Below are 19,545 nucleotides of genomic sequence, written 5' to 3' on the forward strand. Positions count from 1 at the left end.
AGCGCGCCGGCCTCCGACCAGCGCGGCGCCAGCTCCACGCCCGACCACACGGCGCCCGAGCCCGCCGCTGCCGCCGCCGCCGCCTGTGGCGGGTACAGCACCTGCGGCGCGTTGTCGTTCTCGTCCACGATCAGCAGCCGCACCGACACGTTGCTGCTCAGCGCCGGCGCGCCGCCGTCCTCCGCACGCACCCACAGCTGCAGCTCGCGCAGCTGCTCGTAGTCGAAGGAGCGCAGCGCGTACAGCGCGCCCGTCTCCGCCTGCACCGACACGTACGACGACAGCGGCGCGCCCCGCACCCGCCCCTCCGCCAGCCGGTAGCGCACGCGCGCGTTCTGCCCCCAGTCCGCGTCCGTGGCGCGCACCGTCAGCACCAGCGCGCCCGCCGCGTTGTTCTCCGCCAGCCGCGCGCTGTAGCGCTCCTCCGCGAACACCGGCGCGTTGTCGTTCACGTCCAGCACCCGCAGCGCCAGCACCGCGCTGCTCTGCAGCGGCGGCGACCCGCCGTCGGCCGCCCGCACCGTCACGTTGTACTCCGACACCTGCTCCCGGTCCAGCTCTCTCGCTGTCACCACACTGTAGTAGTTGCCCTGCGAGCTTTGAAGTCGGAACGGGACACTCTCGTCGAGCGTGCAGCGCACCTCTCCATTCATCCCCGAGTCTCGATCATATACGTGCAGTAGGGCGACCACCGTCCCCGGCGAGGCGTCCTCTGAGATCTCAGTCAATGCCGATGATACTGTCAGTTCTGGGGCATTGTCGTTGACATCTGTCACGGAGATCGTGACTTTGGCCGAATCGAATAGTGCTCCGTCGTCCCGTGCCTGCACCTCCATTTCAAATGAGGAAATGTCCTCGAAGTCTAAGTTCTTCTTAAGGGTTATTTTTCCTGTCTTAGATTCAAGGTGAAAAAGTTCGGATGCCCTTTCTGAAATTCTATGAAAACTGTATTTCAAGTGTCCGTTTGGCCCCTCATCCGCGTCCGTGGCCGTGACGGTTACGAGGACGGAGCCCACGGGCACGTCCTCGGGCACACGCACCGTGTACTCCGCCTGGCTGAACACGGGCGCGTTGTCGTTCGCGTCCAGCACCGTCACGCGGATCCGAGCCGTGCCCGTCCGTGCCGGATCGCCGCCGTCCATCGCCCTCAGCACCAGCTCGTGAAACGCCGCCTCCTCCCGGTCCAGCGCCTTCGCCAGCACCAGCTCGGGACGCTGATCGCCGCCGGGGCCCGCCTGCACGGCCAGCGAGAAGTGCTCGTCACCGCTCAGCTCGTAGCTCTGCAGGGAATTCCGGCCGAAGTCAGGATCATGAGCGTCTGGGAGGGGAAACCTCGACCCCGGGGCTGTCGTTTCGCTCATACTCTGTTCCAGTTCGATTTCTTTGAAGCTGGGTGAGTTGTCGTTAATGTCCATGATTTCCACTTCTATTTCATAGAATTTCATTTCCCCCTCCACTATCAGCTCACAGCGCAGCACGCATTGCTGCACACTCTCGCACAGCTGCTCTCTGTCGATCCTCTCTGCTGTCACTAAATGTCCCGTCTTCCCGTGCAAAGAGAAATACTGTGTCCGACCTCTTTCTATAATGCGAATGCCGCGGTCCCTGATCTCCGGTAGCTGCAGCCCCAGGTCCCTGGCCACGTCGCCCACGAACGAGCCCTTGGGCATCTCCTCGGGCACGGAGTAGCGCAGCTGCCCCCACGCCGCCTCCCACGCCGCCAGCAGGACGGCCCAGAGCAGAGCTCGCTGCCGCCGGCCCCAGCGCCTCCCCGGCGCGCACATCTCGGCCGCAGGGGTCCCCTCTGCCGCCTGCTGCTGTTGTATCCGCGCTTGCTGAGGTTTCCTACCGGGCTCTCCGCTCACCGGCCCCTTTCGTAGCCTCCTCCGCCTCTCCGCTGTACGGATCCGCACTGTCGCCGATCGCCGGGCTACCGAGCGAGGAATCCGGCGAGCGAGTGACCGAGCCGGTCCGCAGCGGGCGGGGCTGCAGCGCTCCGAGCTCCCTCTCGCTCCTCTCGGTCAACAGCGGCGCCCGCAGCCTCCTCCCGGCACTGCAGGCACCGAGCGCTGCCGAGCGCTGTGGTTCTTTGCTCACGGGCAGCTCGCGGGGAAGGGACGGTCGCCTCGGAGTCGTGGGGTCCCGTCCTGCCCCGGCTTTTCTACAGCCGATCTCTTATTCGATCACCTAGGTCATCTCTAGACACATTTAATACATCTTCTGGGGTTGTGTATTTCTGCCGCACCGAGAAACTTTTAATAAATGTGATCAAATTTATTCTCCGAATATGGCATTCAGAGTATTGCTAATATTATTTCCGTAGACCCCGAAGCTCAATATCCTTCCTGTAACTGCACAGCTTTTTAGACCAGTCCGTCTTCCAGGACTTTCTCCTCACCCACTCGGCAGGTTAAAACAGCACCATGTACCATCAGAAATAATTATGAACAGTCAAAATATTCTTTCCCCGCATTCAACAGTATTAGGACTACACTAAAATTTTGGACCGAGCTGAACATCCCAGGCGGCTCTGAAGCACCCCGACTTCACTCAATTCTCCAGACACCACTTTGGAATTGATCCTCACACCTTTACACACTACAGGCTGCAGTTACGCCTGGTTCTCCTTTGCAGAGTACCTCAGAAGAGAGCAGTGAGCCATAAAGCAATAGAATCATTAATGTCAAAAAAGTCCTCCCATGTGATCAAAGTCCATGCATTCTGGCTTGGGGGAAAAATTCAGAACAGTAAAAAAAACCCAAACCAAAACGAAATACTAAAACACACCTAAAATAAAATCTTCAGGTTATATGATAAGGAGAATAAAAACAAAAAACTACTTTGAAACATAGTAAACAAGGGTATGGAGTTGCTTTGAGTGATTTTGGGATTTTTTTGGTACTCTGTTTCCTTGTTTAAGTTTTTTGGTTCCTTTTCCTTTTTTTGTTAGTTTGCTTTATTTTCTCAAAACCTAAGTTACCCAGTCCGGCTGGTGTATCCTTCTCTGTGGCATTATTTTGTCAAAAGATATAAGGACACACGACAGATGCGTAAATTCTCTATTCCAGGAGCCACATGCAAACTTCCTTTGGCACTACAATATCAAAACTACATTTAGCAACGGCTTTTTGTTCCTAGCTTTTCTATCAGGCTCAAGTATACTGTGCAGAGAAACAACAATCAAAAAAGGAAAAGTAAAGATGTTTCTTAAATTTTAAAACATTGAAGACAACAGCAGAAAGCTAGGCAGAATTTGCCACAGAAACTAAACAGAAGCTACAAATGAAGAGAAATAAGAATTTCACCACATCTTAAGAGGCAGGAAGCGCCATATCACTTGGGCTGCAGCGAAAATAGACACGAGACATAATCATTTCACGCGTCATGAAAATACGAAACGGCAATAACCGCAGCAACAAAGAAGTAAACTAAAGAGCCTGCTGCCACCACGACGCTCATTCAAAAAAGGCTCACAGAAAAAGAGCGTGGGAAATTACACACCTGAGGTACATCGGGATTAGCGAGCGGCTCTCCCGCCGGGGCGCTGCTGCTGGGACTCGGCTTCTCGCAGCAATCCCCGCCCAGAAGCTCCTCCGCCGACAGGATGGGCACCGGCGGCGGCGGCCAAGCGGCCTCGGGCACGGCGCGGGCCGGCGCCGCCACGCACAGGTTGTAGGAGTAGGGCAAGGTGCCCTCGCAGAAGTCGGCCGGGAAGGCGGCGCCGGCCAGCGAGAAGCGCTGCGCGCCCAGGCAGCGCAGCACGGCGGGCGGCCCGGCCCGCCGCAGCCGCGCCAGCACGGCCAGCGCCACGCTCAGCACCAAGAGCGCCGACAGCAGCGCCAGCGCCAGCACCAGGTAGAACTGCAGCTCGGCCGCCGCCGCCGCCGCCTCGGCGCCCGCCGCCCGCTCGCTCAGCTCCGGCAGCGCCTCCTGCAAGCTCTCGGCCAGCACCACGTGCAGCGTGGCCGTGGCCGACAGCGCCGGCTGCCCGTGGTCCTTCACCACGGCCACCACCCGCTGCTTGGCCGCGTCCCGCTCGGACACGGCGCGCGCCGTGCGCACCTCGCCGCTGTGCAGCCCCACGCGGAACAGCGCCGGCTCCGACGCCTGCACCAGCTCGTACGACAGCCACGCGTTGCGCCCCGCGTCCGCGTCCACCGCCACCACCTTGGCCACCAGGTAGCCGGCCTCGGCAGAACGCGGCACCACCTCGAAAGGAGCCGCCGCCCCTCCCGCAGCCTCTCCCGCCGCCGCCGCCGCCGGCCACAGCACCCGCGGCGCGTTGTCGTTGCGGTCCAGCACGAAGACGCGCACCGTGGCCGTGGAGCTGCGCGCCGGCGAGCCGCCGTCCTGCGCCCGCACCGCCACCGTGAACTCGCGGCACTGCTCGTAGTCCAAGGAGCGCTGCGCGTACAGCGCGCCGCTCCGCGCCTCCACCGACACGAGCGGCGCCGCGCCCGCCGCGCCCGCGCTGCCGCCCGCCAGCCAGTAGCTCACGCGCCCGTTGGCGCCCGCGTCCGCGTCCCGCGCCTGCACGCGCAGCACCAGCGCGCCCGCCGCGTTGTTCTCCGCCACGTACGCGCTGTACGCCGCCTCCTCGAACACCGGCGCGTTGTCGTTCACGTCCGACACCTCCAGCACCAGCTCCCTGCTGCTCCACAGCGCCGGCCTGCCCCGGTCCCGGGCCACCACCGTCACGCGCTGCTCGGACGCCTGCTCTCGGTCCAGCGCGCCCGCCGTCACCACCTTGTACGAGCCGCCCGAGGACGCCACGATCGACAGCGGCGCCTCTCCCGACAGCTCGCACGACACCTGACCGTTCTCGCCGGAGTCTCTGTCCCGCACTTTCAGCACGGCCACCACGGTGCCAGTCGGGGCATCCTCGGGCACGGGATTCGACAGGGATAGAATCGTAATCTCGGGCGCGTTGTCATTCTCGTCGATGATGTCGATCTGCACTTCGCAGTGATCAGTGAGACCGCCGCCGTCCGTCGCCTCCAGACCAAAGATGTATTTATTCTTCTCCTCGAAATCGAGAGGACCCGATGTTCTAACTTCCCCGCTCTCGCTCTCGATAGTGAACAACGCCCTGACAACGTCCGGGACGCTGCCAAAGGAGTAGGACACTCGCCCGTTAGAGCCCGTGTCCGCATCCGTCGCCCGTACCCGCAGCACCAACGACGCCACTGGTAGATTCTCCGCCACCTTCGCCTCGTAGAGACTTCTGCTGAACACGGGCGGGTTGTCATTGGCATCTGTTACATTGATGCGAACCTGAACAGTCCCAGACCTCGCGGGATCCCCACCGTCTATCGCCATCAACACCAAATCAAAGGAGCTCTGGTTCTCCCGGTCCAACACTCTCTCCAGCACTAATTCTGGCTGCTTCTTTCCACCCGGCTTTTCCTTCATAGACAGTAGAAATGAGGGATTACTGGTTAACTGATAAGTCAGCAGTGAGTTGCTACCTAAATCTGCATCTCGCGCCATCTCCAGTGGAAACCGAGCACCGGGAGGGATTAATTCACCGATCTCGAGGTCCAGAACAGCCTTGCTGAAGGTTGGGGAATTGTCATTCACGTCCTCGATCGCCACCTCAATGTGGAAAACGTTCAGGGGGTTGTGCAAGAGCACCTCGAAGCTGACAGAGCAGGTCGCCGACTCGCCGCACATCTGCTCCCGGTCCAGCCTCTCATTCACGTACAGGTTCCCGTTCTCCTCATTCACCGTGAAGAATTGCTTCTCCTCGCTCAGCCGCAGCTTGCGCGCCGGCAGCTCGTCCGCGCTGAGCCCCAGGTCCCGCGCCAGCGGCCCCACGAGCGAGCCTCTGCCCAGCTCCTCGGGGATGGCGTAGCGGACCCGCTCGGCCGCCGCCCGCCACCACACGCACAGCAGCAGCGCGGCCAGCAGCGCTCGCCCGCCGCCCGGCCCGCGCCTCTGCCGCCGCCTCACCGCCATTCTCTGCCGCCTGCGCTCGCCGCGCTCCTGCCTCCCGCCGCTGCCCTGCCTCCCTTCCAGCCGCTCTCGCCACACAGCGCAGGGGCCGCCGCAGCGCAGCCAGCCCGCTCGGGACGCCTCTCGCCGCCGCTGCTGCTGCTGGTGGCGGAGCCGCTGCCGCTGCGGCCGGCGCCGGGCGAGCGAGCAGCCTGCGGGGGCAGGACGCTGCGGCGGCGGCGGCGGCGGCTCCAGCGCCGCTCGGCGGCGGCCAACAGCGGCACCCGGAGGCGCCGCCGCGCCACTGCAGCCGCCGGATGGCCGCGCTCAAGGGGGCCCGGCTTTGGGCGGGGCTCGGCGCCTGCACCGGCCCCGGGGGCTCTCCCCGATTGCAAACAGCAAGAGCAGAAACTCTTGCTTAATTCGTCTCCAAGGCCTTTCTATCTGAGATGCGATGTCGGATGCTTTTAGGGCATTCTTTTGAGTCACATTCAACAGTCAGAAGCAAATATTCATGGCAGGGCAGTAAAGAAGGGAATTCAGCTGCTCTTAATAATATCATGGCCCATTTATACCAGCAGTAAATTATAATACAGGGGAAAATTCAAAAGCTTTTTCGCACTGGTCTTGAATTGTGCTTTCATTACCTGGATTGAATTCGTTTGAGATATAGATCTGCCTAAAGCAATGTAAGCATCCCCTATGCCAAGATAGCAGAATAACCTTTACACTTTTGTCTCTGACTCCTCAAAGTTGCTTCATCTGAGTTGTTTCATTCATCCATATCTGAGCACCTGACTGTGGAAAATGCAAAGCAATACTCAGTCCTTCATAGAGCCAAACAATGTTCTCTGTTTCCAACATAAACTCATATTAACGGTAATTTAATCCACACATCTGCCATGACCAGGAACACTTTCTGCCAGACTTCAACTTTGGAGGCATGTCCAAAACTTCTCTGGGCAAACCTAACATTTTCTCACAACCCACACTGAAAAGCTTTCTCCTAATCACAACCTCCCTTCTTTTAGTGGAAAACAATGGCTGGCTGTCCTATGACTGTTGGCCCTCATAAAAAAACTCTGCACATCATTCCTATAAGTTTATTCATATATAGAAAGAGGAAAATATTTTCACAAGTCCACACAGAGCTATCATTTCCCCAGGCTTGAAGACCTCAACTCCTCCAGTCCTTCTGCATGACAGAGATGTTTCAATGCTCAGGCCACTTCCATGATCCTTCTGGGAACTCTAGCATGTCCATTTGGGATATTGCAAGATCTGCATGCAGTCTACGCTCCCATAAAAAGAGTTTAGAGGGGCCAAGGACCTCCCTCCACGTGCCGGGCAGAGTGCTTGTCATGCAGTGCAGGACACAATTTGAGCAGCAGGTGCCCATTGGCAGCTCATGTCCCATCTCATCACCCACCAATGACCCAAAGTACTTCTCTGCAAAGCTCTTCCCTATCCCTGACCCTCAATTTAAACTGGGGATTGCCCCACCCCAGCTGCAGGACCTTGCACTTTCTTCCACTTCATGATGGTTGCAAGGGGCCACTTCTCCAGCCTATCCCTCACTGGCATCTCTGCCCTCCCCTGGATCAACTCCAGTTGGAGTCAGCTGCACGGGGGCTGAAGGTGCACTCAATCCCATTGTCCATGAAGGCACTGAACAGAACTGGGCCCAGTCAGGGCCCTTGAGGGACAGCACAAGTCACTGCTTTCCACCGGGACATGGAGCCACTGTCTCTAACTCTTTGGAGGTGACTCTCCAGCCTGTTCCTCAGCCATTTCACAGCCTCCAGATGATTGCCCAGCAGGTTCCTCTGGGTGATGGCCTGGGGGACACTGCACACGTTCTCCCACTGGCCCCTGGTGTGATCATGGCAGTCTTGGCTGGGCTGGGTGGCTGCTCTGCACTTTGACAACTGCAGCCGAGATGCTTCTGCATTTTACAACACAGAGAAAATGTTCCTGAGTGAGCACAGCAGGAGTGCTTATGAAACCCTTCCTCTGGACAGCTGTAAAACTCACAGGTGTCTGTGGGCACTGCAGCTGCACTCGGGCACTTGGGACAGAGCAGACCTTCCACATAAGGTCAGACATGCTGAGGTTGAGCTCATGACAACAAACGCTGCAAGAGTTAGAAACACATGGAAATGTACAGATGCAATAACATTTTGTAGGTCTCCCTTGTTCTACAGATGCCACTCAAATCACACTGGACTCCATCAGGCACAGGCTGGTGTTTTCTGTGACTTGTGACAAGCAAGGGAATGACCGAGTTCTTCTCTAGCCTCACACACAGAGCTCCCCTGTCTGCTTTTTCCTCCACGCCATGCCACTGGAAGGTTTTGCTTGTGCCCATCTCCTCACTGCTCACATCTAGCATCAGATGATAATGCACTACAGCCACACCCAGAAGGGAGGTACAACTGTCTGCTCACCACCATTAGGATAAGGAACTGAAGGATTCTAGAGCACACAAATGATAAACCACCACACTAAAAGATCAGCAGTCAGCCAACAAAGAATGGCTCATCAAACCATTGGCTTCAAGGCAATCTCCTCCCCATCTTTATCACATGCTCTGCTCCACAGAGATGCAACATCTAATAATGTCATATTTACATCTATTTCTCCCAACAGGAACACAACACAAAGTCTCTCTCATATCTCCTGCCTTCCACTCCCACTGGAACAAGAGCAAGGGACATACACCACATGCTGCTCAAAAAGATAGCTTGTTGATAATTCAGTATATACCCACATACTGAGTAAATCAAGGAAAAACAAAACAAAACAACAAAAATCACAGAAAAACCCAAATCATGAATCAGATAAGGTAAGGAAGCATTAGAAGAGAACAAGTAGTCAGAGATGCTCACAGTGAAGTCTTCTAGGCCTTCATTGCAGGCCTTAAAATTCACCCCTGAGGGCACCTGGAAGCCACTCAGGTCTCAAGCTGCAAGCGTGGCCCTAAAGACTTACACAGAAGAGCAGGATAGGGGGGGTTCAGTCGAAGCATTAGTCCTCAGCTCAGCAACTTTTTCTACTGCATGGCCTGCTCACCTTGCACAGTAATGAAACCATCATTTTAAACAGCTTCTCATTGGCCTCTTTCTCAAGGTAAATCTTCTGACAAATTACAACAGATTCTCTTATTGCTTCCGGTTCCTATTCATTCATCACAGAGAAACCAGGAGCAGAACAGCAATGGCACTGCCTTTGGCACCAAGCATGAAACCAAACCATTTCTCTGCCAAACCCACACTGAGCCATTGATTTTCCTGGCACAGAACTGAGATCTCCCCCTCCTCACTCTGCATTCACAGCCTTTAGTTTCACCATCCACACAGACCAAAATGTTGGTTCCGTGTTGGCCACAGAGAAAAACAGCGCCTTGGGGAAACATCCATTTATGAAGTTGTGTTTCTTGAATGAAATATTCAAGGTCAGGCTGGGTGGGGCTCTGAGCACCCTGCCCTGGTGGAAGATGTCCCTGCCCACTGCAGAGGAGGGTGAACAAGAGGATCTTTAAGGTCCTTTGCACCACAAACCATTCTCTGGCTCTGTGTTTCTAGGATTCTATGAATCCATGTACAGCTGCAAGGGATGGATGACAGATACTCTCCATACTGGACAATTATGTTTTGGAGTTCACAGGACTGACAGGAACAACGAGGATCAGCTTTATACCTTGACAAAAATACAAGCAAGCAAACAAACAAACAACCCAAACCAAATCAAACCTATTAAAAATCTTAATCAACCCAGCCAAGAATGGGAAAACACCAGAAGATTATCAGTCATGGCCTCACACTGCAGATTGGGTCATTTGCAGTATATACAAAGCACAGCAAACTGGACAGTAACTAATCCACCAGAGGCCTCACACAGGAGGTCATGACATAGGCCCCAGACTGTCATTTCCTTGGACAGTAAGGGAAAGGAAAAGCTTGGAACCACAACTGTGGGCCTCAGCTGACTCCTAGGACAAGCAGAGCTGGACACAATTCATTCATTCATTTTGAACTTGATCACAGTGAACTCCAGCACCGGCCCTGTCTCTGGACAGACAGACTTCTCTCTGTCCAAACTAAACATGGAAGCAAATTTTGCATACAGACTTCATTAGAAGAGAAGTTGTGTGCACAGCTTCTCAGATCCCAGGCATCACAACTAAGATTATTGGGTACCTCCCAACTGTTTGAACAAGTGGAAAATGTTATATAGGCCATAAATTATTACCAGCTCTGTCCACACATCCAAGTATCCCCCCAAAGGCAACATCACCATTCTTCAGCACATGGACTCCTCACAAGATGCAAAGGATTATGGAACCCAAACTGGGCCATTTCAGTCCAAACCACACAGTTGAACAGCATAAGACTCCTCCTGACTCATTTCAGAAGGCCAGCAATAGCCCTGGAGATCTACAAAACACATGCCATGTCTCCACCAGGACCTCCTCACACACCACACCCCCAACACTCCTTCCTAACTCTTCACGGCTCCCATGGTTAGCACAGATCTGCGGAATTCAGAGAGACTCCACCAAGAGGAAAGTTGTTCAGGCAGTATCTCCTTACTATGGATAATATTTGACTTCTCACCCTAGGCATGGGACAAGAAAAAGCAGTTATTACAGAGATATTTCCAAGAAACATGTCTATGGAAATCCCTCTCCTTTCACCTAAAGACATGAAAGAATCATCTTCAGATCATCAGAAGAAGGAGACTGAAAATTTACACCTGCAGAATTGAAGAGCTCACAACACTGGTCTGTGTTATATAACTCAGAGTAACTTATTAACGGCATTGTTTGTAGCCACTGAGTACACAGCTTGCACTTCCCATGCAGCATCTGTCACAAGTACAAAATTAAATTTTGAAGTCACAAAATTATGATGCCAGACAAACATGGCAAGAAGCTCCCAGGGTTCTCCATTCAGCTGGAATACATATCTCCTAGACAAGTACTTTGGGAAGAAGAACCCCACATGGCTTCATCCCAGAGACAGGAACTGGACAGGGAATGGAGGAAAACATTCCCTTCAGTCTTTCAGCAGACATTCACGCACGGCTCACAGCACTCACATTTCCAACCCTTCACACCATCCATGGTGTCCTTTCAGCCATATATCTTTAAAACATGTGACAGCAGAGGCCCAGTTCCCCAGACCAGTCTTCTCCCCACCACCAATTCCACACAGCTATCTGTACATCCCTGTGCTGTGGAAGCTGCATTTGCCTGCTGACTGAAGTTCTGTGAAGAGACTTCATAGGTCTCAAAGGAAAAGCCGAGCAGTCTTCCAAGAGACACTGAGCCAGTGAATATCAGCTCACAGGGAATTATGCCCACCTTGTATCCCCCACTGCACCTTGAATTTCTCTCTTCCCATCCAGGCAATTCTCTTGCCATGCTAAATCTTTGCTAGCCAAGGCTCACCCAGCTGCATCTGACATCGCTCTACCTTAGAAAACAAGTACAAAGCAAGAAGTTCTGCCATTCCCTCCTGCATTTTCTCCTCCACATGCAGCCCCCCACAGGCTTCTCAAAGAATCACAATTTCAAGAGGATCCTTCATCTTCGTGACAAGCAGACATACATGATCAAGAACTACTTGTGGCCCAGTCCAATCCTTTGCTGAGGACAAAGATCAAAGCATGGATCACACAAACAACTTTCTGCTGACCTCTACTATCTATCATGGAGAGCAATAAAGGCTGAAAACAATGTGCACAGAGGTTCCATTAAAGCCATCACCATCTTCTTCAAGACACATTCAACCTATTCAAGCACACGTGCTCTTGGGAAGACACATGAGCCTCCTAAAAAGTTGTATTTCGTAATAACATGATCCATCCCTCCAGAAGATCTAATGCTAACGGGAACACAGATTCTACAGAGAACAGCTGATATAGGGGAACAACACCTGCAACCCGATCAACACCCAAACCTCCGACCTAACCAACAGCCTGCCAGCAGCAGCCTTCTCCCTCCTTCCTTCTTCACTTAATAGAAGGCTGAGGACCCACCCCATGTTCACATAACGACAGCAACGGGATCCTGCATTCAGAACGTCACTGAAGGAAACTTTACCGTGCTTTTAACCAAAATCTCCGATGCAAGACAGAGAAGAAGACGGGGCAAGGGCAGGGAGCATCAGGAGAAAGAGTCGTGGACAAAACCGGGACACAGAAACTCACCGAGGGAGGGGCGGAATCCACGGGACGAGCGCCGGCAGGATCCTCGTCCCCGAGCAGCGGCGCGGGCTCGTCGGGCGGCGGCCGGGCCGGGAGGGTGTCGCAGCAGCTGCCGGCCGAGAAGCGCAGCTGGCTCTTGCGCGAGTCGGCCGTGAGCGACACCTCGTGCGAGTAGGACTGCAGGAAGGCGCGCACGCCGTCGATGCCCACGAAGTGCGACACGGGCACGCCGCGCAGGGCGCCGCTGTCCGCCGGCAGCAGCTGCTGGCGGCGCCAGCGGCGCAGGCGCAGCGCCAGCAGCAGCAGCAGGAAGGCCACGAAGAGGCACGACACGGCGGCCACGGCCAGCACCAGCCAGCGCGTCAGGCCGGCGGCCGGCTCGCCCGGCGCCGCCGCCTCGTCGGCCGCGCTGCCCAGCTCGGCCAGCAGCTCGGCCACGCTCTCGGCCAGCACCACGCTCAGCGTGGCCGTGGCCGACAGCGCCGGCTGCCCGTGGTCCTTCACCAGCACCACCAGGCTCTGGCGCGCCGCGTCGCGGGCCAGCGGCGAGCGCGCCGTGCGCACCTCGCCGCTGTGCAGCCCCACGCGGAACAGCCCCGGCTCCGTGGCCTTGGCCAGCTCGTACGACAGCCACGCGTTCTGCCCCGCGTCCGCGTCCACCGCCACCACCTTGGCCACCAGCGCGCCGGCCTCCGACCAGCGCGGCGCCAGCTCCACGCCCGACCACACGGCGCCCGAGCCCGCCGCTGCCGCCGCCGCCGCCGCCTGTGGCGGGTACAGCACCTGCGGCGCGTTGTCGTTCTCGTCCACGATCAGCAGCCGCACCGACACGTTGCTGCTCAGCGCCGGCGCGCCGCCGTCCTCCGCACGCACCCACAGCTGCAGCTCGCGCAGCTGCTCGTAGTCGAAGGAGCGCAGCGCGTACAGCGCGCCCGTCTCCGCCTGCACCGACACGTACGACGACAGCGGCGCGCCCCGCACCCGCCCCTCCGCCAGCCGGTAGCGCACGCGCGCGTTCTGCCCCCAGTCCGCGTCCGTGGCGCGCACCGTCAGCACCAGCGCGCCCGCCGCGTTGTTCTCCGCCAGCCGCGCGCTGTAGCGCTCCTCCGCGAACACCGGCGCGTTGTCGTTCACGTCCAGCACCCGCAGCGCCAGCACCGCGCGGCTCTGCAGCGGCGGCGACCCGCCGTCGGCCGCCCGCACCGTCACGTTGTACTCCGACACCTGCTCCCGGTCCAGCTCTCTCGCGGTCACCACACGGTAGTAGTCCTCGAAGGATTTCTCCAATCGGAACGGAACGTCCTTGTCGAGCGAGCAGCGCACCTCACCATTCTCCCCCGAGTCCCGGTCCTGCACATGGATCAGGGCTATCACGGTCCCGGGCGGGGCTTCCTCAGAGATCTCATTTAGCCTCGATGAAACTGTGAGTTCGGGGGCGTTGTCGTTTACATCTGTCACGGTAATCACAACATTCGTCGAGTCAAAAAAGCCCCCACCATCATGCGCCTGCACCTCCAGTTTGTAGGAATTGCCTTCTTCGAAGTTCAGCCTCCGCAACAGAGTGATCGTTCCCGTGTCGCCGTCCAGCTGGAAAATCTGCGAGGCTTTCTCGGTGACTTTCTTGAACAGGAATTTCACGTGTCCATTCGGCCCCTCGTCGGCGTCCGTGGCCGTTACGGTGACGAGGACAGAGCCCACGGGCACGTCCTCGGGCACACGCACCGTGTACTCCGCCTGGCTGAACACGGGCGCGTTGTCGTTCGCATCCAGCACCGTCACGCGGATCCGAGCCGTGCCCGTCCGTGCCGGATCGCCGCCGTCCATCGCCCTCAGCACCAGCTCGTGAAACGCCGCCTCCTCTCGGTCCAGCGCCTTCGCCAGCACCAGCTCGGGACGCTGATCGCCGCCGGGGCCCGCCTGCACGGCCAGCGAGAAGTGCTCGTCACCGCTCAGCTCGTAGCTCTGCAGGGAATTCCGGCCCGAATCCGGATCATGAGCGTCTGGCAGGCGAAACCGCGACCCCAGGGCTGTCGTTTCGAGCATTTTCAGCGCTGTCTCTGCCTCTCCAAAGCTCGGCGCGTTGTCATTAATATCCGTGATTTCCACTTCGATTCCGTAGACCTCCATCTGTCCCTCCACTATGAGTTCACAGCGCAGCACGCATTGCTGCACACTCTCGCACAGATGCTCTCTGTCGATCCTCTCCGCCGTCACTAAATGTCCCATATTCCCGTGCAAAGCGAAATACTGCGTCCTACCTCTGTCCAAGATATGAACGCTTCGGTCCCTGATCGCCGGCAGCTGCAGCCCCAAGTCCTTGGCCACGTCGCCCACGAACGAGCCCTTGGGCATCTCCTCGGGCACGGAGTAGCGCAGCTGCCCCCACGCCGCCTCCCACGCTGCCAGCAGGACGGCCCAGAGCAGAGCTCGCTGCCGCCGGCCCCAGCGCCTCCCCACCGCGCACATCTCCACCGCGGCAGCGCCGGCACCGCAACACCGCCGATCCAATCCCGCTGCCACTCAGTGCTCTCAGCTTCTGCACCGTGCACCGCTGCCGGTCCCTCCGCCTGGCTGCAGAATGGACCTGCACCGCGGGGATGATCGCGGACCGCAGGATCGGACAGGGAGCGAGCAGCCCAACGAGCCGATCCGCAGCGGGCGGGGCTGCAGCGCTCCGAGCTCCCTCTCGCTCCTCTCGGTCAACAGCGGCGCCCGCAGCCTCCTCCCGGCACTGCAGGCACCGAGCGCTGCGGCTCTGCCTTGCTACACACAGGGGACAGTCGCCACCGAGATGTCACTTTCCCTCCACCGCCGATCTCCTGCCTCCGCATTTCTCCAGCCCATCTCTGCTTTCATCCACCAGGGTATCACCATCGGGAGGAAGGCAGAGGCATTCCGTGGGCGTGGTTCTTTAACCGCACGGGAAACGAATCACTTACTAATGTCATTAGATGTAAATTAAAACACAGGTTTCGAATTTTACTCAGCAGTTCATTGACACTCTTATCCTTTGTGTTCAAAACCATCTTGAACAACAGGCTTTCAGCAGGAAAACGGGAAACTAACAAATCTCGAAAAAACAGCTCTCAGGTTCATTAACACAGGTGGGACGAGAGGAAGTGCATGCTTCTTTAATTCAAAGACCTAATTGTTACAGGATTGAATTACGGCTACAAATAAAGATGCAGCTAAAACCCTCAAAGGAAGGATTCAGGACTTCAAATATTTGACATCCCTTCCTAAGATAAACCTAGAGTTTCTTTAGTTTATACAGATTTACCTGTAATGAAGTCATTCTAGGATTCCTTTTTTCTGAAATCAATGCGTAAAGCACTGCAGTTCGTTAGTAAACTGTTCACCTAAGTATTTCTTAATGACGTTGGTACGATATGTGTTCAAGAAAAGAATTATGGAACCCTAGAACACAAGTATAACTGTGCTCTCGAAACAGTGCTCACCACTAAGAATTTGCAAATGGGCTTGATTCAAGCGCCTAAACCTGCCTCTGCCCGATCCCCCTGATGTGTGATCCCTTCCTATCTCACATGTCTATCCTGCTAAACAGAACTGCAAAGATTTACCGTCCACCATATATGCGGGTTCTACTAAAACGCCTAATATTTTTGTGAAATGAGGATAGGAAAAAAAAAATTTCTGAAACAGAAATCTTTCAGCACTCTCATCACCAGTGTACGAAATAAAATCTTGAACAGTAAAACAGAGATAGCCAGCACATATAACTGAAATCAACGAAGTCCCATACTGCATTACCTCCCGGCCCAAAATGGGCGACAGTCTCTTTTTTCACTCAGGATGGAGAAAGGAATTTCCACGTTCCTTTCCTTTTTAAATATAATAGGGACAAACCAAAGCTTAACGAACGGGTTTGTGTAAAGTTCAAAGCACAGCCTTTCTGAACAAATCAGTCAGGAAGGAAAAAGCTCCAACACCAGATGTCAGTGCTTTCTTTTTATTTTTTCCTCGACTCCGTCATGCAGAATCGGCCGTTCTCCTCTCACAGAATACGAATCTGCTTTCAATGTTGCTAACACGAGTTTAAATTCATAGACCTCGTGTGTGGAAGACAAAAACTCGATTCTGAAGCTGAACCTGTGACCAAGGAAGAGCCAAGTGCTTCCTACCCTGCATGAACGGGGGAGAGCCCGTTCCTTAATTCAGTCCATCACGGACACAAGACTGCAACTCACATCAGCAGAACTCCGGGAACCATGGAGAAACACTGAGAAGCGCTGCTACTAGTCAAAAGGAGAGCTATAGTCAAAGCCTGTCAGCTGAGGCTGTTACCGAGAAAAATTTTAAAACTTCCGCCGCTACGTGGAAACACAAATGAAGAATTCCCACTAATACCACGCAGAGAACAGCCGGGGAAAAATGACGACGATTAGGAAACTTTTTAAAAAGGAAGAAGCTCACGCTTTACAGACCTGCGGTGCATCGGGATCGGAGGGCGGCTCTCCCAAGACGAGGTTACTGCTCGGGCTCGGCTTCTCGCAGGAATCCCCGCCCAGAAGCTCCTCCGCAGACAGGATGGGCACCGGCGGCGGCGGCCAAGCGGCCTCGGGCACGGCGCGGGCCGGCGCCGCCACGCACAGGTTGTAGGAGTAGGGCAAGGTGCCCTCGCAGAAGTCGGCCGGGAAGGCGGCGCCGGCCAGCGAGAAGCGCTGCGCGCCCAGGCAGCGCAGCACGGCGGGCGGCCCGGCCCGCCGCAGCCGCGCCAGCACGGCCAGCGCCACGCTCAGCACCAAGAGCGCCGACAGCAGCGCCAGCGCCAGCACCAGGTAGAACTGCAGCTCGGCCGCCGCCGCCTCGGCGCCCGCCGCCCGCTCGCTCAGCTCCGGCAGCGCCTCCTGCAAGCTCTCGGCCAGCACCACGTGCAGCGTGGCCGTGGCCGACAGCGCCGGCTGCCCGTGGTCCTTCACCACGGCCACCACCCGCTGCTTGGCCGCGTCCCGCTCGGACACGGCGCGCGCCGTGCGCACCTCGCCGCTGTGCAGCCCCACGCGGAACAGCGCCGGCTCCGACGCCTGCACCAGCTCGTACGACAGCCACGCGTTGCGCCCCGCGTCCGCGTCCACCGCCACCACCTTGGCCACCAGGTAGCCGGCCTCGGCAGAACGCGGCACCACCTCGAAAGGAGCCGCCGCCCCTCCCGCAGCCTCTCCCGCCGCCGCCGCCGCCGCCGCCGGCCACAGCACCCGCGGCGCGTTGTCGTTGCGGTCCAGCACGAAGACGCGCACCGTGGCCGTGGAGCTGCGCGCCGGCGAGCCGCCGTCCTGCGCCCGCACCGCCACCGTGAACTCGCGGCACTGCTCGTAGTCCAAGGAGCGCTGCGCGTACAGCGCGCCGCTCCGCGCCTCCACCGACACGAGCGGCGCCGCGCCCGCCGCGCCCGCGCTGCCGCCCGCCAGCCAGTAGCTCACGCGCCCGTTGGCGCCCGCGTCCGCGTCCCGCGCCTGCACGCGCAGCACCAGCGCGCCCGCCGCGTTGTTCTCCGCCACGTACGCGCTGTACGCCGCCTCCTCGAACACCGGCGCGTTGTCGTTCACGTCCGACACCTCCAGCACCAGCTCCCTGCTGCTCCACAGCGCCGGCCTGCCCCGGTCCCGGGCCACCACCGTCACGCGCTGCTCGGACGCCTGCTCTCGGTCCAGCGCGCCCGCCGTCACCACCTTGTACGAGCCGCCCGAGGACGCCACGATCGACAGCGGCGCCTCTCCCGACAGCTCGCACGACACCTGACCGTTCTCCCCAGAGTCCAGGTCCCGCACTTTCAGCAGGGCCACCACGGTGCCGGCAGGCGCGTCCTCGGGCACGGAGCTCGAGAGGGACAGAATCGTGATCTCCGGGGTGTTGTCATTCTCGTCGATGATGTCGATCTGCACTTCGCAGTGACTGGTAAGCCCGCCGCCGTCTCTTGCCTCCAGGGCGAAGATGTATTTACTTTTGTCCTCAAAATCGAGGGGACCCGACGTCCTGACCTCCCCGCTGTCGCTGTTGACAGTGAACAGCAAAGGGACGTCATCAGGGACATTTCCGAATGCGTAGGAGACTCGCCCGTTGGTGCCCGCGTCCGCATCCGTAGCCGCTACTTTCAGCACCACAGACCCCACTGGCAAATTCTCTGCCACTCGCGCCTCGTAGAGGCTTTTGCTGAACACGGGCGGGTTGTCATTTGCGTCTGTCACGTTGATGCGAACCTGGACAGTCCCAGACCTCGCAGGTTCCCCGCCATCCACAGCTATGAGCACCAATTCAAAGGAGCTCTGCTTCTCCCGGTCCAGTGCTCCCTCCAGTACTAATTCCGGCTGCTTTTTACCACCGGGGTTCTCTTTTAATGACAAACTGAATGACGGGTTGCTGGTGAGCTGATAAGTCAGCAGCGAGTTGCTTCCTAAGTCTGCATCTCGTGCCATTTCCAAGGGAAAACGAGCACCGGGAAGCGTCCATTCACCAATCTCGAGGTCCAGAACAGCCTTGCTGAAAACTGGGGAGTTGTCATTCACGTCCTCGATCGCAACCTCCACTTGGAAAATGTTCAGTGGGTTGTGCACCAGCGCCTCAAAGCTGACAGAGCAGGTCGGCGACTTGCCGCACATCTGCTCCCGGTCCAGCCTCTCGTTCACGTACAGGTTCCCGTTCTCCTCATTCACCGTGAAGAATTGCTTCTCCTCGCTCAGCCGCAGCTTCCGCGCCGGCAGCTCGTCCGCGCTGAGCCCCAGGTCCCGCGCCAGCGGCCCCACGAGCGAGCCTCTGCCCAGCTCCTCGGGGATGGCGTAGCGGACCCGCTCGGCCGCCGCCCGGCACCACACGCACAGCAGCAGCGCGGCCAGCAGCGCTCGCCCGCCGCCCGGCCCGCGCCTCTGCCGCCGCCTCACCGCCATTCTCTGCCGCCTGCGCTCGCCGCGCTCCTGCCTCCCGCCGCTGCCCTGCCTCCCTTCCAGCCGCTCTCGCCACACAGCGCAGGGGCCGCCGCAGCGCAGCCAGCCCGCTCGGGACGCCTCTCGCCGCCGCCGCCGCTGCTGCTGCTGCTGGTGGCGGAGCCGCTGCCGCTGTGGCCGGCGCCGGGCGAGCGAGCAGCCTGCGGGGGCAGGACGCTGCGGCGGCGGCGGCGGCGGCTCCAGCGCCGCTCGGCGGCGGCCAACAGCGGCACCCGGAGGCGCCGCCGCGCCACTGCAGCCGCCGGATGGCCGCGCTCAAGGGGGCCCGGCTTTGGGCGGGGCTCGGCGCCTGCACCGGCCCCGGGGGCTCTCCCCGATTGCAAACAGCCGGCGCAGAAACTCTTGCTTCATTCCAACGCAAGGCGTTTCTACCTGAGATGTAATGCCGGAGGATTTAAGGATATTCTTTTGAGTCACATTCAACAGTCAGAAGCAAATATTC

At 57.8% G+C, this 19,545-nt stretch overlaps 1 protein-coding gene across 6 annotated transcripts in view; it reads right to left on the reverse strand.

The window, feature by feature from the left end:
- Positions 1–19,545, reverse strand: part of LOC128814991 (protocadherin gamma-A4-like) — a 127,913-nt gene that overhangs the window by 48,142 nt on the left and 60,226 nt on the right. Inside the window, exon 1 of one of the 6 annotated variants that reach the window (XM_053991344.1) lies at positions 12,148–14,625. The exons of 3 other annotated variants lie outside the window; for them this stretch is intronic. In XM_053991344.1, the coding sequence (XP_053847319.1) occupies positions 12,148–14,610 (2,463 nt within the window). In that variant the 5' untranslated portion in view covers positions 14,611–14,625. Of the gene's footprint in view, positions 1–365; positions 1,815–3,501; positions 6,068–12,147; positions 14,626–19,545 lie in introns of those variants that run through there. 2 more of the 6 variants (XM_053991347.1, XM_053991350.1) reach the window with 2 other exon arrangements.

This window comes from Vidua macroura, chromosome 15 (assembly GCF_024509145.1).
Source record: "Vidua macroura isolate BioBank_ID:100142 chromosome 15, ASM2450914v1, whole genome shotgun sequence".
NCBI classification, from domain to species: Eukaryota; Metazoa; Chordata; class Aves; order Passeriformes; family Viduidae; genus Vidua; species Vidua macroura.